The 11,226-nt window shown below is 41.2% G+C and overlaps 1 protein-coding gene across 1 annotated transcript; it reads left to right on the top strand.

The window, feature by feature from the left end:
• Positions 1 to 246: 246 nt before the first annotated feature.
• LOC116670130 (14-3-3 protein beta/alpha-1) lies at positions 247 to 9,325 on the top strand. The gene is made up of 6 exons (XM_032500490.1): positions 247 to 511; positions 1,093 to 1,510; positions 5,587 to 5,710; positions 6,854 to 7,017; positions 7,105 to 7,200; positions 8,281 to 9,325. Exons 2-6 carry the CDS (start codon positions 1,217 to 1,219, stop codon positions 8,353 to 8,355), a joined length of 753 nt encoding a protein of 250 aa, XP_032356381.1. The 5' UTR covers positions 247 to 511; positions 1,093 to 1,216; the 3' UTR covers positions 8,356 to 9,325.
• The last annotated feature ends 1,901 nt before the right edge of the window (positions 9,326 to 11,226 follow it).

The raw sequence follows: 11,226 nt of genomic DNA, 5'->3' as shown, positions 1-11,226 counted from the left end.
AGGGATAAATTCATTGTTGATGCTGGTGTTTGGTGTTGGAATTGGTTGACAATATGAAAAAATATAAAAAAAAATACCAGATAATCCTTGAATAAAGATTTAAGAAAGATAAATGCCTAGTGAGTGCCAGGGCCACACCCGCGTACAGTGCCAACAGCGTGTGAAAGCAGAGAGTGATTGGATGAGCATCACCATGGCAATGGGATGACGTCTTCATCCCTTGCTCTAATTGGAGGAAACCCCGTGGCCCCAGCCGCTGCAGCGTTCCGGTCTGTCAAACTATCCCCGAAGGACCGCCTCTTTCCCCCGCGCTAAACAACTACTGGTTTACACATCTTAACTTTGCTGTCGATCAAGTGAGATTACGATTTATGATTGGAAAGTCAACATTCACGTGAACCGCCCTATTTCAGCACGTTCAGCTGTAATTTCGCTGCAATTGCAGTTCTTTGCCTTTCTGACTAACCTCTCAAATCGGATCAATTTGAGGAGCACATTTGGACCTCCGTAGGTCAGAAACGATGAGTACTTTTGTTTCCCCTTTCATTTAAGTATATAATCGTTGGTCGCCAAACTGGCTGTGGTTCGTTTAGTGTTTTGTATGTGTAACGCTAACGTGACATTTTTTACTGAAAGGAGTGGCCGATGTAGCTAACGCCAATTAGCTTTTGCTAACTTGCTAGCTAGCTGCACCAGACAGCTTTGTGGCGGGTTGCCGTGCGAAACGGGCTTGCCTGCAGTTTCAATGCACTTCCGATGCTCGTAGCCAACCTCAGTTTAGTTTAGAGACCGTTAAAGGCAGGATTTGTTCGTTGTTTTACACTGCAATTTGTCAGATTATTATGCACATTAATGGTGATGAAAACGGTCTGGTAATTTTGTAATTAAAGATATTTATATCTGGAAACGTTTTTTTTCCGCTTTGAGCATTTCTTAATGACTGCTGTTACCTAGATGGTGCCACTCTCCAGCTCATACCAGGCGGATGTATGTTCTTTTATGTCATGACGGTCGGCGGGCTATTGTGCACTCAAGTTGCATAACGTTACAATTTTATCGACACCTACTAATGTTTTCTACTCATTTTTGCAGCTTGTAACTTTACTGTGGTGGATAACATCGTCGATCACTTGCTACACCCAATCTTCAACTCAACTGATCTACTGTCACTTACAACCGGATTTCCAATTTATCAGTCCCCAAAAATATATTAACTATGGAGAGAACGGATCTTATTCAGAAGGCCAAGTTGGCGGAGCAGGCTGAGCGTTACGACGACATGGCAGAGTCCATGAAGGCGGTTACAGAGAAGGGAGACGAGCTGTCAAACGAGGAGAGGAACCTGCTGTCCGTCGCCTACAAAAACGTGGTTGGGGCGAGGCGCTCCGCATGGAGGGTGATGTCCAGTATCGGACTGAAGACCGAGGGGTGTGAGAAGAAGCAAAAGATGGTCAAGGAGTATCGGGAGACGGTGGAGAAGGAGCTGCAAGAGATATGCAACAACGTTCTGGTAAAATATATCATATATATTACTGCATCATTATAATTCAACCAGGTTTAATCACAGATGGCTATATCTGCAGTGTAGAGGAAAGAAAAGTGTTTTGTTTTATTCAAGATAAATAGCTGGTTTAACTTTAGCTCATTTAATTTAGTGACATGTGATTATTTTAGTCCAATGATGTGTGTCAAATGGCATCAGCCCTGTTTCCTGTGAGCCCCCATGTTGTATGACTATGGCTGGAGAGGACAAGGAAGTATTATGTAGTCCTCCCACTGTTGTTGCCTTTTGTGAATCTGGATTTAGAACAATGGGCTTGAGGGCGTGAGCTGACAAAAGGTCATAGTTACTACACAAGCAAGGTGTGTCTGAATGGGTGGAGGGAGAGAACTGAGAACGCACACAGGAAATATGCCAGTTTAATCTGTGTTCTGTAAAATTGTGCTATGTTAAGTATCCATGTAGTCCCATCTGGCAGATAGAAGCCTAATGTGGTTAGCCAAGTGCAAGAATGTACATGTCTAAACGACTCACACGCTCCCTCAAGCCCAGTTTGCACAGATCATCATACATGACACCCTCCCACTGATCAGATTTGTGTGTGTGTGTCCCTCTCTCTAATGCAACATCACACATTGCATCATTTCTAGCCTGCCTTGATAATGGATTAGAGGAGATCTCTGTGTAAGAGTGAGATAATTTCCCTGAGCATCTTCTTTTTAAATGAAAAGCTACAGAGGACATTCATTTCCAACCAGCGTTCCATATGTGTTCTGGGGAATATGCACTTGCACAGCTGTGACTCAGCTTTCAGTATCTCTGCTAGTGAGTGTTGACTGAGGGTTTGTCAGCAGAGGAGGGTGTGTCAGTACTCATGCGTTTACTTGTCTGCAAAAGCCTGACAGGTTAGTTATGCACCCGCAAAGACAAAAGTGCAGAGACTGCATTAGACAAGTAAGCTGCTTGTGGGCCCCTCCACCCCTTGATTTCCTGCAAAGCGGACTGTGAAACCAAATGCACTTGCGTCTTAGCCAAGCTGAGAAAAACTAAAGTTGTATAGCAATAAAATAAGGAATATTAAATCTTGAAAATAAGTTGGGAGGCAGCAGTTACTTGTGGATGTTTTGAGCTCCAGTTTCCACACAGGATGTGAAAGTAGGGCTTGTAGACCAGACAACTGAGCAAATTCAGGCTATTAATGCATCTTCAGAACATGACGCTGTAGAGAATACCTTGATATCCGAAGCTTCAGAACAAATAAAATACTACAAAAATGTGATTTTAGGGTCCTCCAACTGGATCTCCAGCATAGGCTTGCCTGGTATTCTAGTGGTGTGACATTTAAAAAAAAATTAACATTTTTTTCAGAGTTATCATACAGACTGGCACATGCTTTTCTTTTTCAGTTATGTCATATCGTTAGTATTTGCTCAGTTTAAGAAAACAAACAAACCACCTAAATTGAAGTGTTGCTAGTTTAATTGAAAATGAGGGATTAGTCCATGCTCGGGAAAAACATAAATTCTTGTCATGTAAAGGCATTCGTACACATAGCCAGTCAGGCTTTAATCCAGCAAGACTGTTTGTGCTTTCTTGTCAGTACTGGTGACTGAAATCAGAGCTTTGTGTGAAAGCACTGAAGGCGAGGCTACCCCTCTTCTTGTCTATTGTGCAGAGCATGCAGTGAAAGAGGAATGCTTAGCACTTGAGACATGCACGTGTTTTGGCTGAGCCAATCTTTGTGTCAGTAAATGACTGGGGAGTGGCGGCTGGGGTAGGTTTGGCTCAGACAAGGGCAGCTTCTTTCTCCCAGGGTTTGGAAGGGAAAGTTACATTTTAATATATTTAAGTTAAAGAGGTTGTTTTAGATCCACCCCAAACATCATATTGCTTCTCAGTCACGGCCGTCATTCTTGGTTATTGGCAAGCATTTTCATTCTGAGTGATTGGTTAATCTGCTCTCTAAACCGTTTAATTTGAGCATAAGCCACAGTTTCACTGACAGATTAGCCCCGGCAATCTTCCCATGTCCAATTCAAAGATGGCTGATTTAGCCTAGAGTGTAATCAGAGGATGTGATTTCTAACACTTGTTTTATATTACCACATGTTTACTATGATTACTATGTTTAAATACTGTTGCTGTTTTAAGCAACTAAACCTTTTCAGTGGGAACGCACAGATTCAATTAATTTAAAAATTGTGAATATAATATATAAATATTTAATTTTCCTGCTCTGCTATATATTGTGAAATTATATTCAAAATGTGTGGGTGATCTAATCGAAAAGGAGCAGGCAGTTCCGGTAGTAAACTCATCATTGAACATCTTTGAGCTGTTGTCTTATTTCTGTACTATAAAGACTAGATGGAAGCCGATCCTGCTTGCCGGCCATATATGGGGGTTGTCTTTGGTTTTTACATTCACTTGCCACATTAGTTACACTTTGCTAGTACTGGGTTAGAGCCATTTTTACCTTCAGAACTGTCTTCATTCTTTTGCAGCTTAAATTTAACAAGGTGTTGGAAACACACTTCGTCAAAGATTTTGAAAACATGATAGGATATTATGCTATCTGCAAATCCATGATGTGCTTTTCCCACATCACCACGTCCCAACGGTGCTCTATTGGCTTGAGATCTGGTGACTGGAGATGATTTGAGCTTTGTGAAATGGCTCGTCGCAATTAAAAGATGAGTACAATGTGGTCATAAAGGGATGGAATTGGTCCGCAATAATACTTTTCTCAGTTGGAACTAAGGGGCCAAGAAAAATATCCACCACATTATCACACCCCCACCTGCCTGAACCGTTGATTCAAGGCAGCATAGATCCATACTTTAATGTTCTTAATGCTAAATTCCGACCCTACCATCTGAATGTCTTAGCAGAAATCAAGGCTCGTCAGACAAGGCAACGCTGTTCTAATCTTTTATTGTCCAATTTTGGAGAGCCTGTGCCAATTCTAGCCTCAGTTTTCTGTTAGCTGACAGGAGTGGCACCTTGTGTGGTCTTCTGCTGCGGTTGCCCATGTGCTTCAGATTTGACACGTTCAGAGATGCTCTTCTGCATACCTTAGTTGTAATGAGTGGCGTTACTGTTCTGTTAGTACCAACCAGTGTGGCCATTCTCCTCTGGGCTCTGCCATCAACGGGGCATTTTCAGCAGAGAAATATGGATAAATTCTCTTTTTCGGACCATTCTCTCTTAACCCTAAAGATGGTTGTGTGTGAAAATCCCAGGAGATCGACAGTTTCTGAAATGCTTAAACCCGCACATCTGATGCTCAGTTTGAACTTCAACAGATTGTCTTGACAATGTCTACATACCTTTTTATGCATTTGAGTTGCTGCTACGTGAGTGGCTGATTAGATATATGCGTTAACGAGCAGGTCTACTCAATATGAGGTCTACTCAATATGAGGTCTACTCAATACTAAAGTGGCCTTTGAGCGCACAGGCAAGATACAAAAAATTGAAAGGATGATGCAACGAAGGCAGCGCTTGTATCTTAACCGTAGACTTTCAGTAGGGAATTAAATAGTTACAATAAGGCTGGTGTCAACAATAAAACAAAACGTTGCTACAGTGCTGACTGGAGGAGAGTACTTGTGGAAAGAGTGTGGAATCTGGGTCAGAAGACAGTTGGGGACACAATAGAAGCCTGGCCGGGTAGGAGACAAATTTGGAGAGACTTTAGCTGAAATGGAAACAGAGAAAATGTTTTCCTTTAAATGACATTGGGTGAGCACATACACTTGACTCCTAATGGAGCAGAACACTCAATTATTGAGCTGAGCAGTTATAAAGGGCACAGGGAGTAGTGCTCTATGGTGGATGGAGGCTACCTACTTTTAGTGTTGTAACATTTGATTTGGATGTTTGTTCTCACACCTTAATTTGTGCCTAATTTGGCACTGTTGGTTACTATTTCCTAAATGTGTCTGCTGTTTCGGTGAATGCTTTTGTTAATATCCTTCAGATTTAGCTCTTCATCTGTCTGAGTGTGCAATCTTACTTTTTAACTGTTCAATATTTGCTCAGTGCATCCAATTCAAATGATCTGACATTTTCTGTTTTTACAGAAACTACTGGATAATCATTTAATTCAAAACTCCACAAATGCCGAGAGCAAAGTCTTCTATCTAAAGATGAAGGGGGACTACTACAGATACCTTGCTGAAGTTGCCTCTGGAGACGAGAGATCAAGTGAGTTCAGTTGTACTGCAATTATTTTATTTAGAAAGACATTTCATCCTAGAAGAAAGTTTCAGTGCTTTGTGTTTCTTTATATGTACTATATGTTGTAGTGGGGAGTCTTTGAGGAATCTGTTCCTGTTTACACTCCATATAGGAATGTGTCAGATTCTGTCTTCGAGCTAAAAGTTGGAAATGACGTCAAGTAGGGCAATGCGTCATGGCCGTGTAACCACAGGGCCCCATCTCATTGGAGGGTATAATAGGAGCTAATTGCCCTCCAGCTTTCCTACTTGGAAAAATGTGTACTGACAGAAATTCTTCCCCACCTCACTGTTCTCTTAATAGCATTGTGTATTTCAGATCCAGCTTTGAGCTTGGATAAAACATATTTTCTATGTGTAAAACATAAGGCTAATGTGTTATCTTATATTTTTCTACAATTTTTGTCTACAAATCTTGTAAAAAGACAAAAACTAGCACTGCATTAGTATGTCCATCATTACTTTCTGATGTCCCCATGCCGTCTGTAGCTCTCAAGCCCAAGCCTTGTTTTTTTTAAACTGCAATAAGTAATACATGTCCCCCAGTGCAACTGTGTTGCCCACTCATGGCTTTTTCTTAAAATAGTTTGACAATCTGGGTCTATGGCACAAAGGAATAACCTATATTAGGCTTTTGCCACACAGACAATACTTTAAATATAATTTATTTTTGGATTTGGTCTTCCTAGATTTGTAGATGTTAAAAAGAAGAAGGAAAAAAAATCTACCAGCACCCCTGAAGCTCACTAGTTAACACATTATATCTCTCTTTTTAATATGTACAAAAAAACAAAATGTAAAAACGTTTTCCTGGCAGTTAGGTTCCATTTATTGGCCAGGAGCAGTAACCTCCTGAAGTCTCTGCTGGCTGCTTTGCCACAAGTGCAGTGAAGGGGCTAGCACATAACTGCCCACAAAACCACAGATTTATCATTTATATACTTGCTTTTTTGTACAGTCAAACCATAGCTTTAATGTCATGTTCAATCCAATGTAGCTTTGACTAGAAACTTGTATTATAATTTGGTAAAATTTACGTTTCTATGAATGGACATAAATCCATTCATACATTGATTCTTATATTTTGTTTGATTCCTTCCTCTGTCTCCAGAGACCATTGAAAACTCACAGCAAGCATACCAGGAAGCGTTTAACATCAGCAAGACTGAGATGGACTCCACACATCCCATCCGCTTGGGCTTGGCACTTAACTTCTCCGTCTTCTACTATGAGATCCTCAACTCTCCACAAAAAGCCTGTGAATTGGCTAAAACGGTCCGCAAACTGTCTTACAAAAATCTTGTCACTTTCCCGTGTTTGCAATTTTACAATGGGGGGTAACGTGTTGCTTTTTGCTTACAGGCATTTGATGAAGCCATTGCAGAGCTTGATCAGCTAAATGAGGAGTCCTACAAAGACAGCACTCTTATCATGCAGCTTCTCAGAGACAACCTGACAGTGAGTGTTCTGCTCTCACATGGCACCAAAATGATCTCCTCCGTGTAAAAATTGTTATGTTCGCCTCAATAGGTCTTAAGTTTTCAGTATGCTTCAAACTAATTTGTTAAACTGGCCTCACTTTAAGGTAAGGACAAATACTACCTGTCATAGTAAGGGGTGACACGCAATGAACCATACAAATGGGTATAACGGCGCACACCTCATTCTCTCCCCAGAGGCATTTATTAGGGTTGATATGGTAATGAACAACCTGGAATAGGCATGTATCTGAAATCCCAAAAGGTTTGGGGAAAACGTCCAGGACACATCCTAAAGGTGTGAGCAAAGAATCTACTGGGTGAGGTGTACTAGTAGCTGCATCATTGATGCTATGCAGACGCAGACCCTTTCATTGACGTCCACTTGCATGATTACCCAGTCCTACTGTGTATACAAATGTGCTTTGGAATACTTGTGGTTAATTTTAACATCAATATTATACAAATGTTGCATGTATACACAGTGATTGCACATACAAATAGGGTTAAAGTCCTGGAACCTGATTCATGTTCTTGCCTGAAAGAAGCTCATCTCCTACTAGACAATTGTCAGATTTCCTGTTGCGTAAAGTCACCCCCCTTATCCCTGCTAATTCTGCTGTTTCAAATGCTGTTAGACAACCTGACCAGCACTTTTGAAGAATACAGAGTTGCCTCAGTATTCATTCACTGTCCAGTAACCAAAGTTTGTAGGCAGGATTTATTTAAAGAGGTTTAGTATTTGCACTTCAAATTTCTACGTAGTGTTAATTGACCAGAGACATGTCTAATATGTAATCACTGACAAGTACAGGGAGTGCCTCTTGAAAGTAGAGTTTAAGATTTTTAAAACATGTAAATGACAGCTCAGATTGTTTTTGTTTTTTTCTTAGTACGTTTGCACAAATTGCTGGTCATGTTTTTACAGTTATAAGATTGTGCATAGACAGGGAAAGTCAAATTTAATAAACTCAGAAACTTTAGAATTCAGAAATAGTTAAGTATTCTTATATTTGACTGTATTCCACTGTTTTTAACAAATGTATGTTTCTCTCTTCAGTTATGGACATCAGACACCGCTGCTGAGGAGGGCGATGGTGGAGAAGGAGGAGAGGGTGGCGAGAATGAGAACTAAAGAACACAAGCCCTCGAAGTTGGGGTCATCTCCAAAAACAACAAAAGGAAAAAAAACAACTTTTTACACATCCTTCATTCCTTATTGCTCCACTCAAACATTCTTCCAATGAAACCCATTGCTGAAAAGAGTTATGTAAGGAAATTATTAAAAAAATGAATTCTTTTCACAATGTAGATTTGGACAACTGGTGAAAAGAGAAACCCTCCATTCCTTTTGGTTTGTGTTTGTCCTGGCCTTCCCATTTGTGCAGTTTCAGCTGTAGAAAAGTGATTAATAGCTTGACATGGTATCAGACTCCTTGTTTAATTAAGAGGCAGAAACACAAGTCCCATTGTTGAATAACTGGACGCTGGAATCCCATCAATTAAGAACATTTGGATTTTTTCCCCAATAAGAAAATGTAGAAGGAAAAAACTAGTTTCCCATAGCTCTTATAAGTGTGTCTGTCTCTACAGTTATGTGGTACGGTTACAGCAGCTGAAGTCCAACTTCAAACAGTTCAAATTCTTACTGCAGGGAAAGCTAGTGCACTTTACATGCTGGCAACACATACTATAATACAGCCAAGTAGTGCCAATTGGTTAAATCCTCACTTTCTGCCCTGGTTATGACGCCACTCTTTCACTGAAGCATGCCTGTTGTTTGGGGGGTGGGGGCTTGTCTGAACAATCGCAGGGACCTTTTTAATGGGAAGAAGACAATTCTGTCATGCATGTCTCTTGAGATATTACACTGGAATGGGAACAAATGCTGTAAAACACAAGTGTCAAGTTTAGTAATTTCCAATGCAGGTTTGTACACATCCTACAAGTGGGTGATTTGTTAGTCTGTCCAGTGATTGTCATTAGAGATTTGGACCACTATTGTTTTGCTATTCATTCAATTGTAGTCCCCAAAAGCCTTGTGGAACTGTTTGAATCCCTATGTATCAGCTATGTTAACATGAATAAAACATTTTATAAACCAAGTCCAAGTTGGTCTTTCTTTTTATTTTATTTGCTTTATAATGTACTTTAATGTTTGTACATTCCCAATATCTATTATTGCAAAAACTATTTGATATACAGTATACATTTTTTTAAATTCTTTTATTGATATTTGATAAATGGCACTGACAACCTTAAACAGAATGAGATTTCCATTATTGTAAGGGAATTCAACATAATTTACAATTTTGACCATGTCATTCTGCTAATCTTGTTTGTATTACAATTTTAGGCTTTTTCTTTTATGTTTCTGAGAGGAAATTTAACATTTACTTAATTTACCACTGGCTTGCCCTAACCTAAACTGAAATTGCAAGTAGACTTTGAGCATGCTCAGTGATGGGAGCATCCAGTTAATACCATAAAGGAGAAATTGTTAAATTTCACAAATGGCACTTGAAGTGGACTAAAACTATTTTACAATTTATAACTATAAGAACAATGTAATATAAACGACCTGTAGTGGCCATTTTCCAGATCCAAAATCAAAAGAATTGAGAATCAATGAGCCATATTAATGTATCCTTGTTAGTGGTGAAATGTGCAAAAGTACACTGCTCAAAAAAATAAAGGGAACACTAAAATAACAGATCCTAGATCTGAATGAATGAAATAATCTAATTAAATACTCTTTACGTAGTTGAATGTGCTGAACAAAATCACACAATTATCAGTGGAAATCAAATTTATCAACCCTTGGAGGTCTGGATTTGGACTCACACTCAAAATCAAAGTGGAAAACCCCACTACAGGCTGATCCAACTTTGATGTAATGTCCTTAAAACAAGTCAAAATGAGGCTCCGTAGTGTGTGTGGCCTCCACGTGGCTGTATGACCTCCCTAGAACGCCTGGGCATGCTCCTGATGAGATGGTGGATGGTCTCCTGAGGGATCTCCTCCCAGACCTGGACTAAAGCATCCGTCAACTCCTGAACGGTCTGTGGTGCAACATGGCGTTGGTGGATGGAGCGAGACACGATATCCGGATGTGCTCAATTGGATTCAGGCCTGGGGAACGAGCGGGCCAGTCCATTGCATCAATGCCTTCCTCTTGCAGGAACTGCTGACACACTCCAGCCACATGAGGTCTAGCATTGTTTTGCATTAGGAGGAACCCAGGGCCAGCTGCACCAGCATATGGTCTCACAAGGGGTCTGAGGATCTCATCTCGGTACCTAATGGCAATCAGGCTACCTCTGGTGAGCACATGGAGGGCTGTGCGGCCCCCCAAAGAAATGCCACCCCACACCATTACTGACCCACCGCCAAAGCGGTCATGCTGGAGGATGTTGCAGGCAGCAGAACGTTCTCCACGGCGTCTCCAGACTCTGTCTGTCACATGTGCTCAGTGTGAACCTGCTTTCATCTGGGAAGAGCACATGGCGCCAGTGGCGAACTTGCCAATCTTGGTGTTCTCTGGCAAATGGCAAACGGCCTGCACGGTGTTGGGCTGTAAGCACAACCCCCACCAGGGGAGGTCGGGCCCTCATACCACCCTCATGTTTGAACAGACACATGCACATTTGTGGCCTGTTGGAGGTCATTGTGGCGGCGCTTTAAATAGCTGCGGCCCGGAGGCTCTCTCTAAACTGCATTTTGTTGCATTGTACCTGTACATGTGTAATGACAATAAAGTTAAATCTAATCTAATCTAATTTTGCAGGGCTCTGGCAGTCCTCCAGCTCCTCCTTGCACAAAGGTGGAGGTAGCGGTCCTGCCACTGGGCTGTTGCCCTCCTACGGCCTCCTCCATGTCTCCTGATGTACTAGCCTGTCTCCTGGTAGCGCCTCCATGCTGTGGACACTACGCTGACAGACACAGCAAACCTTCTTGCCACAGCTCACATTGATGTGCCATCCTGGATGAGCTGCACTACCTGAGC

The sequence above is a fragment of the Etheostoma spectabile genome, chromosome 20, assembly GCF_008692095.1.
Source record: "Etheostoma spectabile isolate EspeVRDwgs_2016 chromosome 20, UIUC_Espe_1.0, whole genome shotgun sequence".
Lineage (NCBI taxonomy): Eukaryota > Metazoa > Chordata > Actinopteri > Perciformes > Percidae > Etheostoma > Etheostoma spectabile.
Note: the sequence above shows the minus strand (reverse complement) of the source record. Positions and strands in the feature narration are given on the sequence as shown.